General features: G+C 50.6%; 1 protein-coding gene across 5 annotated transcripts in view; it reads right to left on the reverse strand.

Moving 5' to 3' along the window:
• Positions 1-27,688, reverse strand: part of LTBP2 (latent transforming growth factor beta binding protein 2) — a 75,078-nt gene that overhangs the window by 33,557 nt on the left and 13,833 nt on the right. For all 5 annotated transcript variants that reach the window (XM_064460377.1, XM_064460374.1, XM_064460375.1 and 2 more), the window contains exons 3-7: positions 22,926-23,169; positions 4,377-4,558; positions 2,908-3,078; positions 1,101-1,301; positions 456-727 (exon numbers count right to left, since the gene is read on the reverse strand). In XM_064460377.1, coding sequence (XP_064316447.1) covers positions 456-727; positions 1,101-1,301; positions 2,908-3,078; positions 4,377-4,558; positions 22,926-23,169 — 1,070 coding nt within the window. The remainder of the gene's footprint in view (positions 1-455; positions 728-1,100; positions 1,302-2,907; positions 3,079-4,376; positions 4,559-22,925; positions 23,170-27,688) is intronic.

Below are 27,688 nucleotides of genomic sequence, written 5' to 3' on the forward strand. Positions count from 1 at the left end.
TCCCAAGCCCTGACCAAGCTGCCCAGGAAGGCATCGTTCCATGGAAATCAGACTTTCATTTATCGTCTGAGAGGGAAAGGAATTTTCCTATGTTTTATATGTTTCCTACAATAATCGCAGAGCGTGGCTGTAAATGTTGCTATAAATAGGGCATGCTTTTTAAACGAGACTGTGTGTGAAAGCCATCAAGTCTGGGCTGTGCTGCCCTAGGGCACAGCCTGGTCAGGGCAAGGCAGTGAGGTCTCTGGGTTGGGCCAAAAGAAGGGATTTTCTTCCCAAGTACTAACACATTGCTGCCCAAGCCCATGGCACCTGGGTGATGCCCACACTGATCCTGAAGAGCTTCACACAGTGAAAGGCCACCCTTGCTGTCCCATAAGCCAACACACCCGTACCCCAGAACAAGAAACTTATCTCCACACACATGCTCCAACTCTTGATGGGTGACATCTTACCTGTCCATGGAGAGCCTCCCGAAAGCACCTCCCCAGCAGCCCCGGGGCTCTCTGCTGCTGCTGCTGGCCTCTCTCTGTGGCAATGCTGTTGCCGTTCCCGTGGGTGTAGGTGTACCAGGGCACGGCAGCCAGCTGAGGCACCAGGACTGCCTCCACACTGTTCTCCTCCGACATCTCTGTGTCACCCTGCACCCTGGCCACCTGGTGAATCTGCACAGTGGCTTCTGGAGGGTGGTTGATGTGGACGTTCACCAGGGAAGGGTTTAAGGAAGCTGGAAGGTGAGTTTATACAACAGTTGTGGTAATCTGGCAACAATTTGACACCCAAAGAGCATCTTGTCATCAACAAATGCACAAGGGAGGAGAGGTAGACTGACCCCACCAGGAAATCTAGAGGAAGACTGCAACCTAGAGAAAATACTTCTTTGGCCTAAAACCAGGACAAACCTACCAAAAGCTTTCCCTGGCAACCTGAGTCCTTCAGAAAGTAAGGGAACCACTTTTCTAACACCCTGGCCTGAAAAGGCAAGCTTAAGGATGTAGTGGCCTCCTCAGGCCTGTTAATGAAGATCTCAGGAGAATCCAAGTAGGAGGGCTCAGAATTATGAGGGAAATGTGGGGTCTGGAGTCCCTGGCCACGCTCACCCAGCTGGTTGGACAAGGGCAGGGTATAGGTAGAATGCTTCATGGAGCTGCTGGCCAGGGTCTTTGGGGCTCTGCCTCCTAGCTTCTTTTCCAGAGAGGGAGCTGGCAGGTGGCAAAACTTCCCTGTGGAGTTGGAGGGGCACCAGCACTCATCCCGGCCCACGCAGCGCCCTCCGTTCAGGCAGGGAATCTGGCAGAAGTCTGCAAGGCAAAGAGAGGTCTGGTTAGCAGAGAAAATGAGCCACAGCCTCTAGCCAAGGGGTGACTGGGGGGAGGCCAGACAGCTGGATGTGGGCCAGCACTAGCCCTGTGGTGCCCAAGGAGCAGGCCCAGCACAGGGCTGGGGTCAGCACTTGCAGCCTGGAGGCGTCCGTGGTCCCTGCTGTGCGCCACCATCCAGCAGGCAGCAGGTGGAGAAGCCAGGGTCCTCCCTGAGCTCTGCTCCGTGTTGGAGTCATGCGTTGAAGATGAGGAGCCCTCCCTTGGGCTCCGGGGCCATAGCGCCCCTGAGGCACCCATGCCCTGTGGGGCAACCCCCCAGGGCCAAGATGGTGTTGCTAGCACAGCAGGATCCCTTGGAGTGGGGCAGGAGCTACAGCAGCCGCTTGCAGCCGAGTCAGCACAATTCCTTCTCTTCTGCATCGCCCCCTCCCCACTTGGCAGGGTTTTTACTCCCAGCCCAGAAGGGAGCTTAGTGGGGATGGGAGAGGCAGGAGAGAACGGGCAGAAAGCCACGTCCTCAGAGCCTGACTCTCCGCCAGCCTTGGCCCTGCCAGCAGCTCAAGTGGGAGAAGCTTGGAGTGGGACAAAAGAATCAGGAGCAATTCGCCTGCACAGGCTCGGAAAAAGCATCCACAGAAGAAACCAAAGTCATGTCTTTTCTGGCCTCATCAGATGCTTGGAGCAACCCAGAGTGTCTCTCAGTGTGAGCAACACTCAGGGAAGGCACGGGATTTCCTGACATATCATCCTGACTCATTTCAGCATGAGATGAGACGCTGCTGCTGCACACCCCAGGATGGCTTAATCCCAGGGGATGAGCTCCCACCCTGCTCTGAGTTCTTTTGCTCAATCCCAGCAACAAATTCTGGGGGGAGGAGACACATCTTTGGACTGGGATCTAGGCAGAAATTCCCATGAACCCTGTATCAGTTGGTGTCCACAACCGTGAGACTTTGCACTCTCTCAGAGTTAGAAGAACTTGAGAGTTACAGAGGCTTTCCGAGGATGAGTCTCCCCAGGTTCTGTGGGCTGCTCCCACCAACTGGCTCCAAGAGGATGTGCCCAACCCACAGCTGGATATCTCAGTGACCTGACAAGCAATCCCAGCATCTCTGAAAGGCGAGCAGAGGTTTCAGCAGCCCTGTTTATAGGAACAGCTTGCAACCTGCAGCCAGCTCTCCTGGCTGCCACGTGAGTGAAAGGAGAGAACAGGAGGAAATTAGGTGATGAAAGTCAGCCCCAAGACTGGATGCCAATGAAAGCAGTGAGCTGGCTCTGAGAAGGAGGGGGTGGCTAGGCTTGGCTGCAGGCCTGACTCAAACACACGCATCCCTACTACCTGGGGTGGGATGGAAACAGAAGTTGCTTGCCCAGGAAAGAGAGCAATGAGGCAAGGTCTGTCTTCCTTCCCCAGAGACAGAGATGGAGTATGCCCCAAAGACCCCAGGAGGCATCTTCCAAGGCACTGGGAGAGGCCATCTCCTCCCATCCCTATAGCAGCCCAAGCTCTCAGCCTGTAGAGGCAGGAAAGGCAGAAGGTGAGGGAACAGGCAACAAGATGGGCTGGGGGCCTCAGGGTGCTCACAGATGCGGAAGCCGGACTTGGGATCGTGATCGTGCCCCCCTTGGCTATAGAGAGTGGTGGTGTCTCCTTTCTCACAGCTGTTGTAGCAGCGCCCGCTCCGGCATGTCTGTTTGCAGATGGTGGGTGTGAAGACGATTTTTATCTTCCTAATCTTCTCTGTCAGGTTGGCCCCTACGAAAGTAAAGGACAGTGCTAAATGGAAACAGCTTCTCCAGGCCAGAGGGCTGGTAATTTGCAGCTCAAGCTCCAAAGCATTCCCAGAGCAAGGAGAGGTCTGGGTATCTCCCCAGTGCAGTGTTTCTCATTGCTCCTCACTCACTCCAGCCTGTCCTCCACTCCAGCATCAATAAGGGTTTGTCAACACATGAAAATTGGCCAGCAGCATGCTCTGCCTGCCCAGCTGTAGTGGCATAACTCCTCCATAAGGGATGCACATGCACTAAGTCCAGTATAAAGAGTGCTTTTCTGCTTTAAACAATATTCCTTCTCAAGCCATGTCAGTAGCCAGGAGACTGGCTGCCCTTAACCACTGGAAAGCTTCCCACATGAACAGCCACACTGGTATCCATCAAAGAGAGCATCAGGGCTTTAGAAAACCAATGTCTCCCTGTAAGCATCCCCTGACATCCTGCTGTCGCCTCCTGGTCCCTCACTATCCTCACATTAGATGCAGGGGCAAATAGCACTCAGAGATCTTGGGGGCTTGCAGAAAACGGTCAACAGGCAGAACTACTGTCTAACCATGAACCAGCTGGTTCAACAGTAGCCCTCCATCCTGCCCAGCAGCCAACTGTTTCTGCAGGTGCCCCCTTGGTGTGCTCACCCCTGACTCTCCCCATTTCAATTTCTACTTTCAGATATCAGGTTCAATCAGGCTCACAGCCCTACTCATAAAGGCTGAGATGCCACATGGTGCCTCCCTGGGGAAGCACAGCTTCAGGGGGAACCAAGCTGCAGAAGACAACTTGCATCTGTCCTAGCCAGGGAGCTGCTGAGGCTCTGCCTCAGCAACTGCACATCCCAGTAGCCTGGCCTGATCCCTGCTCAGGTCAGAAGGCACCAAGGGGGCAGCCAAAGGGAAGAACTAGACACTGGTTGCACAACCTGACCTCGAGGGCTGCTCAAACTGAGGAGGAAGTTGGGAGACAATGTTCCTACTCACAGAGGCAATCCACCTTCAAGGCAGCAATGCTGGAGTGATGTTCAATAACTCTGGGATGCATCTTTCACATCCCCTTGGCTTCTCTCCCCTGCCATCCGCATTTTGCTCCCCTGATGTGTCTTCCTTTGGTAGGGTACCTTTCTTCACCAAGTCCAGCAATGCCCATCCTAACCTTCCCTTTCCATCCCACCCAGCAGTACAGTTCTGGGAGTCCAGGGTTTCTTGGTTATCCCCAGTCATGCCATTGCCCTTCCCCAGGACACCCCAACAAGAAGCCTCAAAAGAGTGACCACCCAGGAGGCCTTACCCCTTGCAGACAAGGTGTGCTCCTGGGAAACTGCATGTGGCCCAGAGCTGCTCTGCTCATGTCCATTCCCGTTGGGGAGTGCATTAGAGGTGAGTTGGCCATTGCTGGCTGGGTAGCGCCGGACAGTCCGTGATGGCCCTGTGTGCTGGGGGTAGACAGGAGAGCCAATTCTGCTCTGAGTCCTGTGGAAGAGAAAAAATGAACCAATATTCCTCATGAGTAACTGTGCTGATCCACAGTGCCTGTGCACCAGGATGCCCTACAGCAACCCTCACTGCCAAGCTGCCTGAGCCACCACCTGGACACAGAGCTCTGCCTACCTGAGCAAGGTCCCACTCCTCACCTGCTTTCAGTCATCATGATGGCATAATTTCACTCTATGCCACATGCCCTGAGCCTGGCAGGGCATAGTGCTCACCAAGATACCCTCCCTGTACCATCACATCAGGCTGCCCCATCACAGGGATGCCCCAGCTGCCTTGCAGCACCTTTGTCTGTCCGTCGCACCCAAGGGCTGCTCCTTGCCCCATCACATCCCTCCCCCAGAAAACACAAGCAGCTCCAAATCAGTTTGTTCTTACGGTGGGGGCTTTCTCAGGACCTGCCTTCCCAGTCCCAAATGAGCACTGAAAAACCAGTGAGACATTCAGAAGAGAAGCCAGGCCAAGCAAATAAAAAAAACTTGGCCCATGAGAGTCACAAGCAAGAGAAAATGACCAAGAACTCACTCCTGTAAGCACAGTTAAAACTTTCTGCAGTAATTGCATTTACGGATTTTGGTGTTTTCTGGGGACTAAGCATGGAGCAGCCATCCAACTCACAAGGTCACACTTCCTACACTCTATGATAAAGCCATGTAGACCACTAGGCAGAGCTCTTTGCATTAAACCGGCAGAACAGCATATCTTGCTCTACTGCGCTTGCTCCCATTCCTTTTTACTGACTGGCAACACTGAGCCTCCAAGAGGGTGCTCTGTGCTTACCAGCAAATACCTCCCCCACTCTCACCTGCACCACCTGCAATGAAAAAGGCTTTAGTACACCAGGGGCCAAAATAGGTTGTCCGCCCGTATGCCCCTTGAGTTTCTTTGACAGTCTATGCCTTGGATTCTCTGCAACTGAATGTAAGTACCAGCAGATCTTTTGCATAATGGGACCAACACCTCCATCTCTGACTGAATGGCTGGGGCAAACTAGCTCTGTCCCACTAAAGTACCCAGAGAGGTCCATCCCACTTTATGGTTGTCACCATTTTCCCTGTCACAGTCAGCACAGGAGAGGTGTTTCTAAACCCAACAGGACTGGGTGACCCAATGAGAGTTGGCTGACAGCAGCTCTAGCTCACTGACATTCCTGGCTTGGATAGCTTGGAATAATGGTAAGATCTGGGAAGACAGAAAGGGATCTAATGCTGTGCTGGTATTCAAACAGGTCAAGCGTGATACACAGGTAACTGTCAGCTAGCAAGCCCAAAATCAGCCCCGAACAACAGAGTGGAAAAGATGACAAACAGGCAAATTAACGAGGAACTAAGGGAAATGAATATAGAAGTGAGGTCAAATCAATGGGGTCTATGGAGAACCGCTCTTGTCAAAGGAGTCCATTTTCTTCATTCGTTAGAATTACATACACGCACACCGACAGGCTGAGAGCCTATGCTATTCTGATAAAAAAATAAACAGGGCAGTACAGTGTCAATCAGGCACATGTGAAATGAATAACAAACTGGCTGTGTGACAGAACGCAAGAAGCAGTTGTCACAGGGGAGGGAATTAGATGGGTTCCAGGGTGATCAGTACGAGGCCTGGCACGATTCAAGGATTTCATCTGGAAACAAATACTTTTATTTCGAAATAAACATACGATCAACATTGATAATATGTGCTGCTGACACAAAAATTTGCAATGTGGTGTATCGTGATGAGAACAGAGCAATCATACAGAGCAGTTTGGATCACTGTGGAGGGCAAATCCATCCAAGCAATATGGGATTTTAATAGAGCCAAATGTAGAATTACCCTTCTAGGAAGAAGGAATGCAGGCAGCAGCTGCAGATAGAAGGAGACGATCCTGGAAACTAGCAATTCTGAAAAGATTTCAGGGGTAATGACAAGCAATTAAATATGAACTGTCAGTTCAATGCCCTGACATCAGGGCAGTGAAACACTGCAGGAACAAGGAGGTATTTTTTACTCCCTACACATCCTCATCACAGCAGGGAGTATGTATGCTAAAATATCACATCTAGTTCTGATGTGAAATATGTCACATCTTCTAAGGGATGTTGAAAAACTGGAGAGGATACAAGAAAAAACATGACAAAAGTAATTTGAGGGCTGGTGAAAATGCCTCTCTGTAAGAAACCTAAAGTATTTAATCTCTTCAATTTAGCAAAAAGAAGATGAAGAGGTGCTCTGATTACAGGGCACAGATTTCTCCACAGGAACAAAACACCAGGTGTAAAGAGCCTTGTAATCTAACCAAGAAAAGCAAACCATGAAAAAACATCTGCAAAACAAAGCCAAATGATTCCCTACTAGAAACCACGCCCACACGCAGCAGTGTAGCTGTTTTCCAAAAACACCCCAGTAGTGGATTCCCCAACTCCTGATACCATCGCTTCAGGAGAGGAGAGTGTGCTGCTGGGAGATGAGATATCACTGGAACAGTGCAAATGTAATGAAATAAAGATGCATAATCTGTGGTGATTTTAGATTATCTATTGAACTGTTGATCACTTCTGGACTTGAGCTGTAGGAATCCAAGAATGAACAGTTTTATCCGAAAGACAGAAGTCCCCGGTCTGGATACTCATTACCTAATTGTTTCTAACACAGGAAAACCTTGAAAATTAGTGGCTGAGCTGATGGGACGAGGCATGAACAGGAGTCCTGAGAAGAAGCAGCATGGGTAACCCGTGCTGCTGGGCAGACACCCAACTTGGCAGGCTGAAGGTTCATACATCGAGAACTAAACTGAGATGAGGACAGCAAACAGTGTTTGTCTTTCAATAATCAGAGGCTAACCAGAATGATTGCAGAGAAGTGAACTTTATTTAAGTCCTACCTCAGTCCCTACCAGCTTCTTTCAGAAGCTCTCCCAAGATTCTGCAGTGTGACACCTGCCCCTGATGGCCATGGGGGCCAGGTACGACCTGCCCACACATTTCTGAGCTACTAATCCAGCCTTGCTGCTAGCGAAGGAGCTTCTAGTGCCTGTTACCTACTGTTTTGTTACCTGGTATGTTGATGCTGGTTTTGTTAGTGACAAATGAAAAGCTGTATGGAGCTTTAGGGAGGCTAGGTGAGAGCTACCAAGTCCGAGAAGCTCAGGCACATTTGTTCTTTGATCTCTGGTGGGAGACCCCAAGCATAGTCCTATGGGTGAACATGGCAGGGATTCCAAGCTCTTTTACTGCATAGATGGAAGCACCCCAAGGAAAAGAGGCGAGAGTTCCCCAGCCCAGCAATGCTCATTGTCCTAGTGCTGGTTACCTGCAGGCAACTTCAGTCCTGAGTTTTTGAGGGTCACTGGGTGAAGGTGACCGGTGGCAAAAGACAGGCAAATATCAGCTATTGTGCTTGAAAATATTCACATCATCTCTATTTTTGAGGATGGTAACATGCTACATGCAAGTAGCAGGGCCTGGCTGGACACTACCCATTGCCTGCCTGAAGTAATTCCACCCCTTGGCTTTATGGACAACTCCTGTCGTTCCCAAGATCATCAGATTTTGTAAAAAAAAACCGCCAAAACAACAACAATAACAACAACCAAAACCAACCTATGAAGGTCTTTAGATAAAGTAATCATTAGCATTCAGTTACAAAGAAAAATGGATTATATTATATGCACTTACTGCGAGGGGCAGTGCCAACTTCACAAAGGAAAAACAGAGGAGGAAAATTACTCCATGTCTTGCAACACTTGAGGAAAAGCCAGCCTACTGGGATCCTGTTGGCAAAGCATTCCAGTGTGTGTTGCAGTGGGTGAGGCAGATTTGCTTTGAATTAATTTGTTTATTTGGTTCTATTCTAGGCAGATGAGCTCTGGGATTTGTAGACTGAGTTGAGTAACTCCATCCTACCCCAGGCCACAGAAATCAATGGCAAAGGGTGTCTTTCCACCTCAGTTTGTCAGTCCCAATCCATCCCCAAGCCATGCCAAGTGGCAGGCTCATGGTCAAGGAATACAAAACAGAGTATCTCCCCTCCAAACCTTCAGAGTCAGTCTACTCTGGGAACACAGGGACTGGTTTGCCTGAAGGGCCTCAGGGAATGAACCTGAACTCACCACATCAATACAGACCTGGCCAGAAGGTATTAGCAGACCTTAACCATCCAGTGGATCTTAATACATATGGCTGGAGCTTGTCTACCTCCCAGGGATCTCAACTGCCATAAGTTCTCTCCCTGGTGTGGCTGTCCTAAGGGTAAGAGTGAGGATGGAAAACAGATGGGGCATCTTCAGATCAGCACAGTGGACAGCTTGTGCTACCACTTTCCATGGTTCAGCTGCTCAGGGAAGAGACATTGAAGAGCCAGAGGAGGCTGAGACCTCAAGGACTATATCCTGGGACATTTAAAGTCCTGGGGCTTCACATTCATTCAGTCTTACAGCCTCCCTCCATGCGGTATTACTCACTTCCACTCTTCCAGCCAGGCACAGGGCCAGCACAGATCTCTGCAAAGAGGCAGTGGTCTCTTCCTTTATAGGCGACCGCCTGCCAAGCGGCTGGTTTCCCTGCTCTTCATCCGTCAGAGCTGCTGACAGCTTTCCCTGTGTCAGGCACAGCCTGTGGGGCAGAAACAATGTGCAGACTCCGAGGACACCTCTCCTTCTGGGATGTCTTGGGGCACCCACCTCTGTGGTGCCTGGCTAACAGCAGCAGTGGTCCAAGGGAAAACACGGGTCAAGGAGGGAAGGTAGAGGGAGCAGTGTTCTCCTTCCAGGAGCATAGATGTGTGTGTTCCTGCTGACCTCTACCAGGATGATGGCTGAAAGGTTACTGGCTAAGAGACCTCAGTCACCAGCACATGGAAAGTTTCACTCCTATAAGTATTAGATGTTAATCAAAATTAAAAGAGAGTCAGGATGGGAGGGAGTCAGGCAGAGTGGCCCACATTTACAACGGTTCAAAACTACCCAAAAAGTACTTGTAGCTGCCCCCTTCTGAGGTGCAGGTCAAGGACCTGGACTCCCCATATGTCCCTGAGGACAACTGCCAGAAATCAGGAGAACCAAGGGAGACCTGGTCCCTTACATTCTAGTGTTACACATCCCTGTAGGATCCAAATGACACCTGTGTGACATCCAGCAAGGGAACTGCACAGCTACCACTGCACCTTTGTCTGTGTATAAACGCTTTGTTTTAAATTGGTTTTGCTACCTGTTACACCCTGCTCTGCATTTATTTTAGAGACAGAAGGCTAGAGAAGGTACAAAAAAAATATTGTCTTCCCTGGATACAATGGCTCTCCTGCCCAGTCCCAGATGAACCTGCAAGGTGCCTGTTCCCTGCCTGGAGGAGGTGAGTGGTATCTCTCACCCTGCTGAGGACAGTGAGCAGAAGACTGAGCTGACAGGCTCCTGGCAACCACGCAGATGAACATGAGGACCACTGCTTTCTGAATCAACCACATTGTTTTTAAAGCCTGCAATTTCAAGACTAGGTACACAGGATCACAGTAACCAAGTCTAAATCACCGAGATCATGAGGTCCAGAAAACAACACTGTTTTTCTAACCCACTGAATATAGAAAGCATTTTTCAAATCTCTGATCACTTTTGATGATCATGGTGGCTATACAGCTGTGGCTTCTCTTAGCAACCTAAGGCCAGGCAACCTCCTTGGGGCTGGAGGCAAAGGTGGTACTCTTCAAAGCACTTCCCTCTCCCCAGCAGCAACACCTCAGCCTTTCCTGGATTTAGCTTCTATTAGCCGCTCTTCATCCAACAGTTGACTTTGGCCAGATCACTAGCGAGGTGGGAAATGGTGTTTTCTGCATTTGCATAAAGGAAATGCAGAGCCAAGTGCCACAGGAGTATTGCTAGTTTTTCATCCAGCCTGCCTCGCCCTGTCCCCAGCCAAAGCCTGACTGACCATAGCAGGGTGGATAGCCTGAGGCACTGTGGAGAAAGTGAATCCTAGACAGTGTGGTCAGCAGGGAGGGGTGCTAACCCCAGAAAAGGCAAGGGCTGGCCAGATGAGGACTGGAAAGTCACTCTTCCAGCTGGAAACAAATCTGCACCCTACTGAGCATTAGGGAGAGATGACAGAGACTGCAGAGACCTAAGAAGCATTTCGCAGAAGGGTAACAACAGAGTGGGAAGACACTGGCCAAAACAAAACTGAACATAAGGGACCCACAGAGAACCAACCATCCTCCCAGAGTTCAGGAATCCCCATCCCAGGGTCCAAGCTCAATAAGATCCATCCCTCCAGCTACAACCAGCCTGCTGCCTGGGGCGTGACTGCTGCCTCCAGCCACCCAGAGAGGCAGCATGCTGCCTGCGGGGCTGGGAGCGGGGTCCTATGGAGGGGAGCCGCTGCAGCACTGGTAAGTCCAGCCCAGCTCCTCCAGCCTGCAGCCTGCTTGCGCAGCTCCAAGGCGAGAAGGCTCAGCCAGGATGGGGGCTGAGTCATGCTCAGCCCCTGATAACCTGCCAGGACAACAGGCGGGTTCTCCCCTGGTTTTTAAACGCCAAACAATATAGTCGGTGTCTGTCTTGTCCGTCCGCCTGTCCCTTTGGCTAGATGCCCTCCCTGCTTGGGGCCATGGGGACCAAAATCAGTGATTCACTTCCCCCTTTGTAATGCTCAGCAGTTGCTGATTTTCCACTGAAGCATCACAGAAGAATGGGCAGCCTCAACACCAGCGTCTGTGTCTACAGGGGGAGAGAGAAGCAGCCAGCCTTGGAAAGCAGCAAATTGACCGCAGACCAGAAACTTCCCCTTTCTTGGACTCAGAACAGGTTCCTTAGCAGGCAGACGGGATTCATGGCTCAGGCTCCAGGCCCCAGAGCACAGGGGCAGCATTGCTTAGAGAGCACTCAATTTTATTATCAATTAGCTCACAAACATGCTGACAAGGAAGACAGCTCTGTTAGGACTTGGGGACGAGGGGGGAAACCACACCATACGAGGTACCTGACTTCAAGCCCACCCACATTATGCCCATAAATCCCAGCTCAGTTTATTATCCCCACAAGCAGCAGAGATAGCTCTGAAACCTGCCCACTTCAGGCTTCCCACTGTCCCTCCTGCAGCTGCTTTCAGCCCTGGTACCCCCTGTGAAGTGAGGAAGACACCAAAGCCTGAAGTCCCCTGCTCCCCAGGGTTTGGTGGAAGGCAAGGGAAATTGTCATCGCCAGGAGAAGCAGCCGCCAGCCTCACCCAGGCAGGAGACCTTCCTGTCTCAGCCAAGCAGGACCTGTGTACCGTGAAGGCCACGGGAATCAACACCCAGGTGCCTTTGTGCCTGATTCACAGTCACCTGCAGCCAGATGTCATGCCAGATGCCACACCAGACACAGGCAACTGGACATTCATGGAGACATCAAGTGAGGCAATCCTATTGCTTACCACAACAGATCTCAGCTGCCAAGGTTTCCCCTCATGTGTTCAACTGCCATCTTGTAGTGCCACAGGCAGAACTTACACACAGTCAGGTCACGTGGCAAGTAGGAAGGGAGTCATCCAAATCCTCCCTCCCCTCTAAGACCTCAAAAGCTCCTGTGGGCAGAGGTGCCCTTTGCCTTGGGCACAAAGAGCACTGCCAAAGTGGGGCTGCACAGGCAGGAACAAGGGTCAGGCTCTCTTCCCCACACACACATGCTCAATGTTGCTGGTGCATGCCCAGGAGTCACATCACTCTAGCACCCAGATGTGATCACTATCCCTCACCACGGCTAGCAAGGGGCTGTCACAGAGCCTACATGGCTCTCATTTTGGGCTCTGTCCTGTGCCATCTTGCAGTGGTAACTCCACTTGACATACGCACCGGTGGCTGGCCAAGATTTCTCTGGATCTCTCACTACAAACCACAGCAACAGATGTGCAAGTCCATGGGACAGCAAAGGCACCAGGTGTCTGTCTCATGCCACCAAGCTCAGTCCCTCCACCACCACCACCCTGGCATCTTCCTTCCTCTGGCCTCCAAAGCCGTGCCGGTGCTGTAGGGCCATCCAAGCTGGCTCCCAGCCCACCGTGTAGTACATGAGAACAAAAAGGGAAAAGGAGACGCACTGTGAACACTATTTTTATCTGTTCAGTAGTTGCCAGACATCACAAGAGTGAAAATCTATAAGCAAATAGACAGTGAACAGGTTCTCTTTAACCAGTCTCTGGGGGTCTAATTTGCTCCTTAGCCAGCGGCTGCTTACACATCTCCGCACAGCTCTCTGCTGACATTAAATGCCCTTCCATTGGCACAAGTGCCACCTGCCACTCTGTGAGTGGTCTTCTTTGCTCTCATGTATTAGGGAGTGATCAACTGACTCCCTGGAAGCAGTCCAGCTCTCCAAGCATGGGAACAACACCTGCCTGGCCCAGTGAGGCTGCAGAAACATGCCCTCTGCAAGGGTACAGCACTGGGCTGTCACCAGGAGCAACAGACCATGCTCCTGGATGGATCCATAAGGCCTTAGTGCTGACCCATAAAGTGGTCAGAACCATGATTTCCAAATGCCAAGTGTGATAAAGAGCTGTTTGCAACCTGCCTGTCTCCAGAGCTGAAGTACGGGCCAACACCTCCCAGAAAAATCAAAATGCAGCCTGGAAACACTCTAAGCCTCAAGTGGAGCCAGCAGAGGAACCAGGCCAGGCTACTCAATTACAAATGCCACATCGGGCCAAACCTTGTACACTCCGTAGACTAAAACAGAGATTTGGAGGGAGAGAGGGGCCAGGTGAGCTACCACCCCTCTGGCAGAGCCACCCAGGCTGGCCTGTAGCATGTGCGGTAAGTGGCAGGTGAGACAGGCAGTCATGCAGCCCTCCTCTCCCCAGCTCAGCCACACACTCCTTTGGGCTGAAGCAGTGAGAAAGCTGCTCCAGTTGGCTCCTCTGCCTGCATGGAGAGGCTAGTGTTCAGCAGCATGAACACAGGCACAGCACTGCTGCCAGATGCAGTCACACAGCTGCTTTCATGCCTTGGTGAGAAGAGACCTATCTAGATGTGCCCTAACATCTGCCATCACATGAAGGTCTCCATCAGTGCCACCATCTTACTGCAGACATCACCCCACAGCCACAGCTTCTGTACCATTACAAAACCAGGTGTAAGATGCTGGCAGAGCTGGAGACCTGTGTTGACCCCTGTACAATGTGACCACACCACCGAGGGCTCAGACACCACCACCACCACTGGCCACGACAATGCCTCCACTGCCTCTCTCCTCCTCCCTGTGTCCCCAGTACAGTGAGCAGGAGGGTTCTGCCTGACAGGGGAAGGACCTGTATTTAGGGCAGAGGCACACATATTAACCTGCCCTTGTGCCCACAAGTACACTGAGATCTCCAGCCCAAAGGGCCCTCTGTCTCCACAAGGCACAACAGCTGTGAGCTGAGGACCCAGCCCCCATCTAATGAAACCTGCTGCAGAGATGTTTTCCAGAGAAAAGCTCACTGCTGGCCATGGGGAGGTCACTTGTCTCCCCCATACAGCAGGGAGAAAACAAGCGCTCTTGAGTTTCATTTCCATCTTGTTGACTAGCAACACTCACCCCCTCCACCAGCCTGCCAACTTCAAAGCCCTGAAAAAACACTTTAGCCTATTCATCCTCATGCCCACACACACCCTGGGGAGTGGGGGGAGCCAGCTGCCTGCCCCCAGCTTTACACAGGACATGGAAAGGGCAGGCAAAGCCTCTCTCATCCCAGGCGTGTGAGTTGGGTGAAGAGCTTGCAGCTGCACACACACACACACACACAGAAGGCATGAGAGCAACAGCATGGAAAGATGTGTATAGTCCTTTTATCGAGAAGGAGAGGCTCTTTATCTACAGCAGGATGTGCTGGGAAGTCTCCCACTCACCCTTGGAACACTGTGGATCTAAGACATATTTTAATCTAAAATAATGGTTGAACACCCAACAGGGCACCTGGCCTTTGCGTCTATTAGCTCAATGTAGTTAGGTCTCCTCACATCTCTCCATCCCTTGCAACACATAGGACTCTCTCACCTGCAGCACTCCAGCCACGAGAGCTGCGTTGGGATGTGACACTTTGCTGCCCACTCTCGAAGTCTCAGCCCTGCCAGGCATCAGGGAACAAGCATCCCAGTGATTTTATTTTGTACTGTTCTGCACTGGCTCTATCCCTCCAGGTGCTCAGTAGCCAGAATGCTAGAGCCTGGCTGGGGAGCAGGAGCGTTTCTGGCCACGTATGCATGATGCCTGGTGGCAAAGCCAGTGCTTCCAGGGGTACTGTGACCATGAATCTGTTCTCACAACCTTCCCACATGGCCTTCAGCATCCACACCAAGGACCAGCAGGGAGTAGCAGGTTTTATGGCATCCCCGGTGGGAAGGGCTCTGGAGCAGACAGAAGGGCTGTGCCTGCCTTGGCAGCGCCTGGGCTCCAGCTCCTCAGCAGAGCAGCTCCGAAGCAATGGAGGAGGCAGAGCTCCAGTGTCGTTACCAACCTGTCATTACCAACCTCTCATTACATCCCTGGAAGAGTTTGGCACTTTCCTGTTGTAGAAAGCCTTGTAGCTGAAAAATTAGCATGGCCACCCTGCCAAGGCTACAGGAAATCTAATACGCCCCATATGCCCCCTCCAGATAGCCTCAGCCTCCAAGTAATGCTCCCCATCCTCCAAGGCCAGTGTTTGGCTGTTTTGCAGATGTCGGTCTGTTAACCATCCCCCTCAGCTCCCTCCCTCCCTCCTTTTGTAGTTCTCAGAATTCCTTCCAATTTGTCAAGATCTTTTCTGGCAATAAAGAACACCTTGACTCAGTGCAGGACCCCAGGGTGCGCAGGAAAAAAGTCCGTGTGACTCGGGCCTTTTGCCTCCAAAGTCCTAAGCAGCAGTCTCTCATACATGGCCACTCTGCATTACTCTTTGCTGCCTAATTTGCTGTTCACTCCTAGTCTGCAAAATCTCAGCCTCTCCTTCTTCCAGATTTCTTCCTCCCATGGAGAATTTTCTTCCTTCAGCTGTAATAGATAATATTTTTCCAGCCTGAATCTCTTCTTAGTTCCTGCCTATATGTTTAGCTTCTGCATGTCCCTGAAGAGAGCCTCCATGCAAGTAAGACAAAAATGGGTTGCTGCAGAAAGCTGGGTACCAATCCCATCCAGCACCAGGCATTCAGGGCAGCAATTCTCAGGGTGCTTCTGAAGAAAGGAGAGGAGAATGAGCATATTTTATATGGAGACTTCTACATCTCTGTTTCAGCTGCTCCTTGTACCAAGCCAGCTTCAATTCATCCCTTGTGTCCTGCCAGCACCCGGGGATTTATGGAAAACACTCAAAACCAAAGAGAACAGCTTTGATTTTGCTTAAGTACCAGCTTAAACCAAATAAGGCAGCAGACAACAGGTATGAGAAACTGCAGCGTAATCCATATGCACAAGGGAGCTCAAAGCAAGCTGGACGACAATCCTAATTCAGGCATTAGGGAAAAACTCTCCAGCATTTGATCATGAGGTCTTAGCGCTCTTCTAACATCTTTTTTTTTAATATACAACTGCTGTATAAATGGTATTGTCATGAATGTCCCAACTGATATACGTACAGTATATAAAATAGGCTATAAACTGGATTTGCTGTACTACCTCACCTACCACATGTACAATGCATTTGCCCTACACCTTGCTCTCTTGCATGTAGTCTCAGACTAAGCTGACAGTAGCAGCATTTTTCTTTCAGTTAGAAGGAAAAGTGCATTTGAACATTTTCTCCCAAAGCCTAGAGGCTGAATTAAGCTATAGGAACGGCTCCCAAGGAGGTGCAGAAGAACCAGGCCTAATGTAAAGACCATATTTGGCATTTAAAAGGAGCCTGCAAAGCTAGCTATCCTCCTGCTGCTCTGAAGCATATGCAACCTTCTAGAAAGTAAATACATAAAACACATAAACCAGAATGGTGCTGACAGCTTTAAAACACTAGAAAGTAGAGCAACTGTATCTGGTGCCAGGCTAGAGAAGGTATATCAAGTAATTTAAAAATAGAAGTATTTTTATATAAGAAAAATGACATTTATACTCCTCTTGGGTAGCTTGAGTTTTTCCTTTAGGCTTCCCAGCCAGCTTGCCAAAGGCTTTCAACTATGTCAAAGCAGGAGAGGGACTGAGATCTGGAGCTTATGGAGATCGCATTGCCCTGAATGGAATCTCTTTTCACATATTCTCACACGGACTGGCACTGGCTTTTTAATTTCAATTTTTTAACAAGGTCTCAGATATCTACTAAAATTGGCTCTGGATCAAGGAACGTAAATGCTTGGCCACCTTGTGAAAACTATATTGCCAAAGGAAAGTACCTTAGAAAGATGCAATTAGGGCTTATCTGCACTGGGAAAATATGCATATACATGCTGCAGTGGTGGAAGGCAGGTCGGCACCAGTGTTTTACCCCAGGAATTCAACATCAGTTGAACTAGGTTATGGATCTCCTGGGCTGGTCCCATCCCAAGGAAAGCAGGAAACCTGCCATAGCCCATGCCATGGGAATGCCCTTACACAGAGGGGTTTCTCAGCCAGGGGCAGCTTTTATTTTCTCTGCTATTTGGGTATTAATAAATTGTAATCCTTGTAAATGTAAAGTGAGTGACAGTTGTAAGTGAGCGGAAGAGCAGGAGGTGTAATCAGCGGGTGCATGGCTAGTACAGACCTTCTCCTAGCACTATACATATTGTGGACAAAGTGTCCTGGACATTCAGCAACAACCCAGGTAAGCTCCCCATTTCCTCGTAAACATGGAAAGTTCACAGCTGGCAAGACAGGAGGCTTCAGATCCTGCTTTAACAATTAAGACAAATCTGTCTCTGTTTGGAGCAGTATCTTTAAAAAGCAAGTGATCTTGCAATGAACTTTCATTTTATCTGCTAGTCCTCAATAAAAACAAGCTAATCAAGCTGATTTTGCCAAGTCAGAGTTTTCAATGTCATGTTTTCAGTGGCCACCCTCAGGGTGGACAGCTGAACGCTCTCCCATGGGCTCCACTCTCCTCTGCAAAAGACTGTGCTAGACATTTGACTGCCGCCAGAATGGGAGCTGGTTTCAGCCAATTTTCAAAAGGGGAGAAATATACTTTCTCCATGCATCAACCTCTGCTGCACACCCAAGATCCTGCCTTCTGCTTGCTCCCTGATATTCTCATCCTTCACTTCCAGGAGAGAGAACAGAGATTTTGGCAGACCCTCCATGCTGGCATCAGGTTCCCAGTGTCCCCAGGCCAGGAGCGCTTGCCACAACTCCTCAAGGGCTTCCTCTTGTCAGGAAGGGAGGAGACGTTTCCTCCAGGGTGCTGGAGAGGAGGCTCTGAGATCAGGAGTCAGTGGGGTGGGCATGCCACAACTCAGCCTTCTTCCTTTTGCATCCTGAAAACACCAGGCAACTCCCAGCAACTGCCTTGCCTAAACAGAGCCCTCTCAGAGGAAGCTCCCTGCCCTCAAGAGCTTAGCTGCATTAAGCTGTCTGCACAGTGTCTCAGCACCTTGTACCACAGCTAAGTCCTTTTCCCTTGCCTGGGTTGCTGGGAAAATGCTTTGCAGGTCCCAGTCATCCCTTCTTTTCAGTAAAGAGGAAGGATGCTTTGCTTCCCAGGAAAGCTCTCCTCCAGCACACACATCCCATCTGGGCAGCCCAGCTCCCCTTGCGTAGATGCTGGTTACAGATTTATGCCCAGCACTCCCACAGGAGGGACCTTCGCGAGTGGCAGCAGCAGGACCCTCTTTGCATGCTGCCCAGAGTCAGAGGCAGCTGGCTGTCCATCCCAATGGTGAGGGGCAGGGGTACAGGCCCTTTCCAGTCCCTGCTAAATAAACAGGAATTCTGATGGTAATCCAGCCTTAGGAAAACAAAGCTGTTTCCATTTAGCTCAGCTTCTGGGCTGAGGTGCAGCTCCACCCGCAAAATCATCCGTCGGGGCTTTGCTTCTCCGGGCAGAGATTCAGGTTGAGATCAAGAAGAGGGAGGGTTTTCAGCTAGTCCATGCCGAGAAGGCCTCTAACTCCCCCAGGATTTTGCTCTCCAGAGCACTCCCTGTTCCAAGCAGCACAGCACCAGGACCCTCCAGCTTCTGCAGCAGCTAACAAGCCCCCACAGGCTCCCTCAGATACCCGGCTCTAAACCTCTGCTGAGCCGTGGCCTGCTGAAGGGACTTGGGAAGTGGTACTCATTGCTCAGCCTGTATTTTAAGGGATAAAATCTTGAGCATCACCAGCTCTGGTGTCAGCAAAATAAACCCAGAGCTGCCCTTCTCCCAGCCATATCTTCCCCTGGGCAAGTGCTGAGCTCAGATAAGGCTGGGTACATCTCCTTTAGTCCCAGGAAGAAGAGATAATGTGTACCATATGGGCAAGCCAAAGATGCAGTGATTCTTCTGTGGTACCCCTCCAAACAGAAGCACCAATGGCTACACGTGACATGGCAGCACTGACACCTGTGCTTAGCACAATGCTCAGGCTGACATCCACATCCCCATCTTCCTAGGACTGCCAGCATGCCCAGAAATGGATTATGACAGCTACACTGGGAATGCCCACAGATCTATTTGCTAACCTTCACATCTGCCAGGTGCGAATACAAACCAACCAGTACAACCAGTTATGTATGACTGGGACAACTCTGTTGGTCAAGGAGCTGCTACTTCTCACCAAGGCTGAAGGCAGAAGACTGACAGTAACTTAACTCCTGCTGTCACAGTCGTGCTTCCTGGGCTCTCCTGGCAGGGAAGCCGCAGAAGGCTTCACTGCTTCTGCTTCCAGGCATGAACTCTGGAGAGCCTGAGCACATCTGTCAGAAACAGGGCCATGAAAACAGGCAGCTGCCTCATCATGCTTTTCATCAAGGCTTTATAGGCTCCTCCAGACTCTTCCTACCTCCAGAGCACACTACTCTCTACAGTGAAGTGGCAGTCATCATAAGCAGCAAGTCCAACTATCTGAGGATAAGAAATCATTTTAAAGCAGTCCCACCACTCAGGCAAGTGAGGAATATTTTGGTCTAGGCAGTTCCTGAATAACCTAGGAGGCTGATCTCCTAACTCTCTCTGAAGACTCGCTTCAGAATACACTGAAATCAAAATCAGCCCCATCTCTGCTTACCAAGCAGGTCTCTGGGGAGGATTAATGGATTTTGTTGCATGCTTATATGGCATCTAATAGAGCATTGTTCTAGTGCATGACTTCAGAGCTTCTGATTGCTACCTCCGTACAAACAAACACAAATAAAGCCAATATACACACAAATAAACTAAAGGAGAACGGAAATTCACTCATGGGAGGATTGATGTCCTGTCTTGGCACATCAAGATGAGGCTTAGAGGCCTATACGATCCCACTCTTGCACAACTCCTCTTTGTTAGCAATGCAAATGTGCAGGGAAGTTGGGGACTGGCTGTTTTTCCTGGATCTCTCAGTCTTCTCACAACCACTGACCTGGAACCACCGGTGTCCTCTGTCCACTGAGAAGCCCAAGAGCTTCTTCAACCTCTTCCTTATCAACAAATCAGACAAGCAAGCCAGCTGCTGTGGGATCATGGTGGGCTCACTAGAAAAAGTCAGTGTCCCACCAGCTCAACCCATCCTTATCCAGGAGGAGACCAAGGACTGGAAAACCCAAGCTGTTCCTCTCAGACTTGACAATGAACTGAACTCCAGTGAAGGTGACTCCAAATTTGCAGTGACTTAAGAACTGATCCTTGTACTTGCAAATATGAGCAAGATCTACCTCGTTCTGCAAAGGCCAATATGCTTCTTGTTTTCGCTGCTACAGCCCAATTGCATGGAGAAAGCCTGATGCAGAAGCACAGAAATTACTTTAGTGGTACAACAGATGATGTAACTGCAAGAAGCAGGCTCCAAGTTCACACAAGTCTGAGAGCATGGTTTCATTAGACAAATGACCAATAAGTGACTTTCACAAAAAGGGGGGTCCACCCCTTTCCTCCCTTCACAATGTTAGCCTTGCAATTCTGTCCAATCCTGGTCCTCACAGAATTTTTCAATAAGTCAGTTTAGCCCATTGAAGTAGCAGAAAATTATCCTTAATTCTGCTATGCCAGTTTTTTGGTGAGCCAACTTACCCGGGGGCCAGATGAACACCGATGCCAGTGCAAGGCAAGCAGTGGGAGGGAAAGGCTGGGTGCAATAGCAGCAGGAGCGAGTCTTTGACTGTAGAAAACTCATTCTTACAGGCTCCGCAGCTAGCCCAGAAGTTGGCAGGCTGAAGGGGACAGTCAAAAATATTTGGGAAATGACCCATCTAACAGCAGCAAGACTTTTAGGACATGTCAGTTGTCTGCCATATGTTATATGGTCCATAGACAAAACCCAAGCAACTGAAGTGTACAGAAAAACACTCGGGTTGAAGTGTTGTGTTTCGATGCAGACTGATGCCAGGGTGCAGGCAGCCCCACACCTGCCTGCACAGGACCACTATGCATTGCCCGGGCAGGAAAAGCACAGCACAGGCGGGCTCTAGAAGGCAGTCAGTGGTGGCTGTGCCCCAGGGTCCTACCTGCGGCCATCACCAAGGACAAATGTCAAATAGTCTTGCAGAACCTTGTGGGATAAGGCAATGTCCTATGGCCTCCATGGGGAGGGAACGAGGAAGGGCATTGCACAGCCCTTAATGGAGTCCTATTTCCTTGGGACAGTGCCAGAGGATTTAAGGTACGGCAGGCAGCCGGGCATTCAGCAATCCCAGCTCAGCGACCCCTAGACGCTCTGTCTGACTGTCTGGACAGGAATGCTCTGCTAGTGCCTGCAGAGCCCCCTGTCCTCTGCACAGAGCTTGAGGTCATGTTCCTTACTGGGAAAGCCTTCAACAGGTGCTGTATCTCCGAGGGCACCGCTCTCCCTCCCCTCCAGTCCTTGTGCACAGAGCAGTGGCATGGCGGGGTAGGAGGTGGTCATTGGTGGGGGGAACTTAGCAATGACCAGGATTGCAGGCACATGCGAGGGCTGTGTGCTTGCTTGGGCACCGAGCCTCTCTCGGGGCAGCGATAACAGGGGCTTGGCCACCTCTGCCTGCCAGCATCACCTCTGCCTTGCCTGAATTTTGTTCCCATCAGATAGTCTTTTCATTTGGGCACCAAGAAATGCCAGCTTCAGTGAACTACTTTGTGTCAGTCAATACCCCGGCAGTCATTTGAGCCCCTCCAAAACTGTAGACTCCTGAGAGTAGAAATGCCTAGAAATGTCTCCAGCCCATGCATTGTGTCTACTTCAGAAGAGACAGAAAAGCAACAGCTACTTTAAGTGCAACAGACACTTTAAATACAACCTGCAGAAATACAGAAAAACAAAGGCAGACCTGCCCTCTCCTTGGGCAGCTCTAAGAGATGTTGACAGAGAAGGACAGAATAGCCTAGAGAAGAAAAGGAGAAACTGAAGTTACCTCCTGGTTAGGCACCTGTAATTTGCTGTAAAGTCTTCTTGACCACAATTGAGGGACTTCTGCTGGAAGCCATGTGCAAAGTCTCTGCTGTGGTGGCTACCAACAAAACCAGTCTTTCTGGCCCAGCAATTGGGTTAGTAGCAGCAAGAAAAACATGGGCCTTTAGGGGTGGTGCAGTCTAACACAAAGTGTAGAGGAGTTGCAGCTCAGGTATGAGAGCACCTCAGCACCGACCTGAGGCAAATGGGCTGAAGCGTAAGCTCTTCCTCACCCAAAATGATCAGGTGATGCGACAGCTGTCATTCTGAGATTAACACGCTCCTCAAGAGTCTCTCCTGCACAGACCTCTGTGATCTCCAGCAGCTGCATCTTTGTTTCCATACCCAATATAGAGGGTATATATACCGTAGGTATGCCTGCCTGGGTACCAAAGTGACCCACACCATAGCAGGGTAACACAGAAATATGGAACAAATGGCTCAATAATGCCTAGAGTCTGCCAGGAGACATTTCCGAGTATCATCACTTTGCTCATACCAGCATTTTAATAGCACACCTCATATCTATGTACCCTCCTGTGAATACTATCTGGACATACTGCTCTAAACACATTCTCTTGGGAAAGGGATTTAACCCCCACACCTCTGTCAAACCTGCTGCTACCGCTAATGTTGCTTATCAACTGGACAAGGGCAAACTGCTGACCTTCATGGTCATCCTTCACTGTGGAACTGCCACTAGCCTGCCCCATTCCTGCATGTGCCCAGGGATCATGGCACAGTGCTGGGGCAAAACCGAGCCCCTTGGAAGGAAAGCAGGGCCTGGCCCCCTTCTGTCATCTCCCACAGCCCGGGCTGGAGCCTCCACTGGGAGCCAAGCTGCCTGGTCTCACAAAGCAGAGGCTGTGGCCAACTGAGCGCGGCGTTAGCTGCCTGTGGGTTTGGGAGATCTCCCTGACAGAAACCAGGCTTGACTTACGCAGCCAGGACGTGCCGTGGGACAGGTGCCTGAGCCCCTCGCAGGGAGGCGTCCCGCCCTGCCATGCTGGTCCTCCTCCGGAGGGAACTTGCAGGGGGCTGGAAGGCAGCGGCTGCACTGGGCGGGTGGTACTCCTGCTCAGGAACGACTTCTTCACACCGGGAGCCCTGGAAGCCCGAGCGACAGGTACAGACCTGGGGACGGCTGCAGGAGCCCTTGTTCTGGCATGGTGGGTCACAGACAGCTGGGGAGACACAGAAAGGTGGTTAGCGGACACAATGCTCCCAGCAGTGTGCTCACATCCATGGTGGTGGAACCCAGCTGGGGCAGCACAACCAGGGTTGCCCCATGTCTTCTCTGCAGGCAGGTGGCCTTCAAAGTCTCAGTGTTACTGCTGCCATGGACCCCTAACACAAGATCACTTCCATCAGAGGCTTGTTTCTGTTCCCACTTCTCCCCACTGGTCTCTGCAGAGCTCTTGTCTAGCAATACTCACTTCAGAAAGCTCAAAAATTAGCATAGAACCATAGAATCATGTCCTGAGTTGGAAGGGACCCACAAGGATCATCAAGTCCAACTCCTTCCCCTGTACAGGGCAACCCCCACATTCACACCATATATCTGAGGGCATTGTCCAAGTGCTTCTTGAATATTGCCAGGCTTGGTGCCATGACTGCTTTCCCAAGGAGCCTGTTCCAGTGCTCCACCACCCTCTGGGTGAAGAACCTTTGCCAAATATCCAACCTAAACCTCCCCTGGCACATCTTCCTGCCATTCCCTCGGGTCCTATTGTTGGTCACCAGAGAGAAGAGGTCAGTGCCTGCCCCTCCTCCCCTGGTGAGGAAGCTACAGACTGCAATGAGGTCTCCCCTCAGTCTCCTCTTCTCTAGGCTGAACTAACCAAGTGGCTTTAGCTGCTCCTCATACGGCTTCTCCTCTAAACCCTTCACCAACTTCATGACCCTCCCCTGGACACTCTCTAGTAGCTTTATATCCTTAATGTACTGTGGCACCCAAAACTGCACGCAGCACTCGAGGTGAGGCCGCACCAGCACAGAGTAGAGCGGGACAATCACCTCCCTCAACCGGCTGCAATGCAGTGCTTGATGCGCCCCAGGACGTGGTTGGCCCTCTTGGCTGCCAGGGCACACTGTTGGCTCATGTTCAACTTGCCATCAGGCAGAACCCCCAGGTCCCTCTCTGCAGGGCTGCTCTGCAGCATGGTCTGCAGAGAGCACACAGCCTCCAGCACTGCCCGTAGCTCTCCAAGCAGGAGGAGGACCTCAATCCCAGAACAAGGCGAGGATGACTGCCAGACAAGAAGACAGATGACAATGCACTATTGCAGTCTCTGAGTAGTGTGCATGCTACCTTGCTACTTTAGTCCATTTTGGGGTCTGATCTATATGGTGCCCCTGAATGTCCCCTCTAGAGTTTTCCAGCTCTTCCTTTGCAGCTGATTTTGGAGTCACCGTGCTCAAATTCCTCTGCAGCTACGGGAACTTACAGTTCATTAACTTCATGCCCAAATCACCCTCTGAGCCTGTGTGTGTTCCTAATTACAGCACATCAGCTTCAGTCTGCACCCCAGGAGGAAAGGGCTATTAATTATACACCGGACCCTAACACTTCCCAAGTCAACAGATGCCAAATTGGGTTCATAGCCCAGCCAGCAAGAGCCAGGAAACCACAGCTCACTCAGGTAGGACCAGGCTGCTTGTTCTTAGTAAGAGTAATTGAAAAGGCACTGGAAAACAGTGTCTTCCCTCAAAGAAGGAAGGGGCCACCTGGCTGAAGGGTAGTGAAAACTTAACAAATAACACAAGGTGGACATGAACCTCCAGCTACATGGGAACCCTGTGGATGGGTTGAAATATGCAGCCACTACTTCTGCTGAGGGCCCCTTTCCCAGGACTACACCAGCAAGGCTGCAGAAGCATCTGACATCCCACCACCTTCGCATGCAGCTGCTGGGTTTCATAAGCACATCCCTTCCTCTCTGGCTGTGCTCTCCATCCCTGTGAGATCCAAGCACACTTGCAAGAAATGCTGCTTCTGGGCAACAAACATACAGAGAGCTCTAGCCTCCTGTGCCATCCATACATCATCCCGCTGTTGCCAAGTGAGGAAAGTCCTTGTATAGGCTCTGAGGTCCTTTCACAGCAGTATAGCCCCCACAACCCTTCCCTAACCTCAAAACTGGCCTGCCATCAGCTTTTCCTAACTAGATCAGGGATATGTTGGCTGGAGTGCTTCATTTGACCTTTATTACCATGTTAACACTCAGGAAGAGAGGGAGATCTCAAGGAAAAGGAGAACCCAAGTCACGTAGGGCTGTGTAGGTTAAAGCCAGAAGTTTTGATGAAATCCCCCAGTAAAATAAATCAGCCACCACTGCAGACTCTGGAACAGAGACAAGGTCCTAGTCAGGCAGGAATTAACTGTCTCTGGGAAGTCTGGTACTCCAAAAGTTGATGTAATTTATAATATAAAACTCAGCTGTGATTTAAATAGGCTGCCAGTCCCTACTGTTATCTCCCAATAAATGCCTGTTTTAACAAACGCCACCAGACCAGGAAGCTTGCCATTGAAAACAACCGCTTCACGTGCTGAAATACTGCAGAGCCACAATGCCAGGACCTGGGATCACAGTGGTTCTCACAACCTCTCCCACTAACAATGTTCACAGTCACATTAGTCTGTGCCCTTCAGCAGGAAAGCAGTGATAAGCGACCAGGCACTCTAAAGAGCCCCTAAGGCAGCTGATGTAGAGAAGAGGAAGAAGGGAATGGGGTTAGTCTTCTGGTCCCTTCTCGCAGGATGGGAGGGGAGCTGCCCTAGCTGAAGTATTCCAGCTCTAGGATTTATCCACTTCCCGGTTGCCTTTACAGACTCAGGAAGAACTTGAAAGAGCTTTAAAACCTCACTGGTTTTCACTCAGACCAGCTATGCGATGTTCAGCAGATTGTTCAGCAGTACTGTCAATGCCAAAGTGTGTGAAATCACGAGTCAGCCCCCCAAAACCATAACACTGATGGAAGAAACAAGACTGTTAAAAAAACACAACACATTTAGAATCTTTCTCTTCCCTTTCTAGTTTCTGAGCCCGGGGTTGCTCTGAGATATATCTCCCCAGCTGTGGGGGCTATAAACAGTTTCTGTTAAGATGACAGCTACTCATTTCTTCTCACTGTAGTTTCATGTAACCACCTGCCCCAGGAGTTGGGGCTTTAGGGAAAGCAAAAAGACTCATATCAAAACTCTTAATAAAAGGATAAGTTTGGAGCACTGCTGAAATATCATTAGTAGCAATGCTAGTTTGTTCAGGAGCATCTAGCAGTGCCTTCACAGATCAAGTCTGGTGCTGTCTGGTCTTCAGTGCATTAAGTCCTCCCTGCAAGGTCACACTGCAGGGATGACTGCGGCATGACTCTGACTGCCCACCTAGGCCAGGCAGGTAGGACCGTCAGAGGGGAAGGTCACCAAATCCAACCTTCTATTGCTTTGCAGGCATACCCCACCCAGGACTGAGCAATGACTTGCAAGGTGACATTCAATTACTGTGCCCCTACTGCTCTGCATGTCTAGGAGAGTGGTGTAGATATTTACTGTAAGCAGCCCCTGCTCAGACCCATTTAAATCATAGAATCATAGAATCGTTAAGGTTGGAAAAGACCCTTGAGATCATCAAGTCCAACCACTAACCTATCACTGCCAAGTCCACCACTAAACCATATCCTCAAGCACCATGTCTACCCTTCTTTTAAATACCTCCAGGGATGGAGACTCCACCACCTCCCTGGGCAGCCTGTTCCAGTGTTTGACAACCCTTTCGGTGAAGAAGTTTTTACTAATATCCAACCTAAACTTCCCCTGGAGCAGCTTGAGGCCAATTTCTCTCATCCTATCACTTGTTACTAGGGAAAAGAGACCAACCCCCACCTCATTACAACCTCCTTTCAGGTAGTTGTAGAGAGCAATAAGGTCTCCCCTCAGCCTCCTCTTCTCCAGACTAAACAACCCCAGCGCCCTCAGCTGCTCCTCATAAGACTTGGTCTCTAGACCCTTCACCACCTTCGTTGCCCTTCTTTGGACACACTCCAGCACCTCCATGTCCTACTTGTAGTGAGGGGCCCAAAAATGAACACAGTACTCGAGGTGCAGCCTCACCAGTGCCGAGTACAGGGGCACTATCACCTCCCTGCTCCTGCTGGCCACACTATTCCTGGTACAAGCCAGGATGCTGTTGTCCTTCTTGGCCACCTGAGCACACTGCTGGCTCATGTTCAGCCACCTGTCAACCAACACCCCCAGATCCTTTTCCTCCAGGCAGCTCTCCAGCCACTCCTCCCCAAGCCTGTAGTGTTGCATGGGGTTGTTGTGACCCAAGTGCAGGACCCAGCACTTAGCCTTGTTGAATCTCATACCGTTGGCTCCAGCCCATCAATCCAGCCTGTCCAGGTCCCTCTGTAGGGCCTTCCTGCCCTCCAGCAGATTGACACTTCCACCCAGCTTGGTGTCATCTGCAAACTTACTGAGGGTGCACTCAATCCCCTCATCCAGATCATCATTGAAGATATTGAACAGGACCAGCCCCAACACTGAGCCCTGGGGAACACCACTCATGACCGGCCACCAGCTGGATTTGACTCCATTCACCACCACTCTCTGGGCTCGGCCGTCCAGCCAGTTTTTAACCCAGTGCAGAGTGCACTTGTCCAAGCCATGAGCAGCCAGCTTCTCCAGGAGAATGCTGTGGGAGA

Source organism: Phalacrocorax carbo, chromosome 9 (assembly GCF_963921805.1).
Source record: "Phalacrocorax carbo chromosome 9, bPhaCar2.1, whole genome shotgun sequence".
NCBI classification, from domain to species: domain Eukaryota; kingdom Metazoa; phylum Chordata; class Aves; order Suliformes; family Phalacrocoracidae; genus Phalacrocorax; species Phalacrocorax carbo.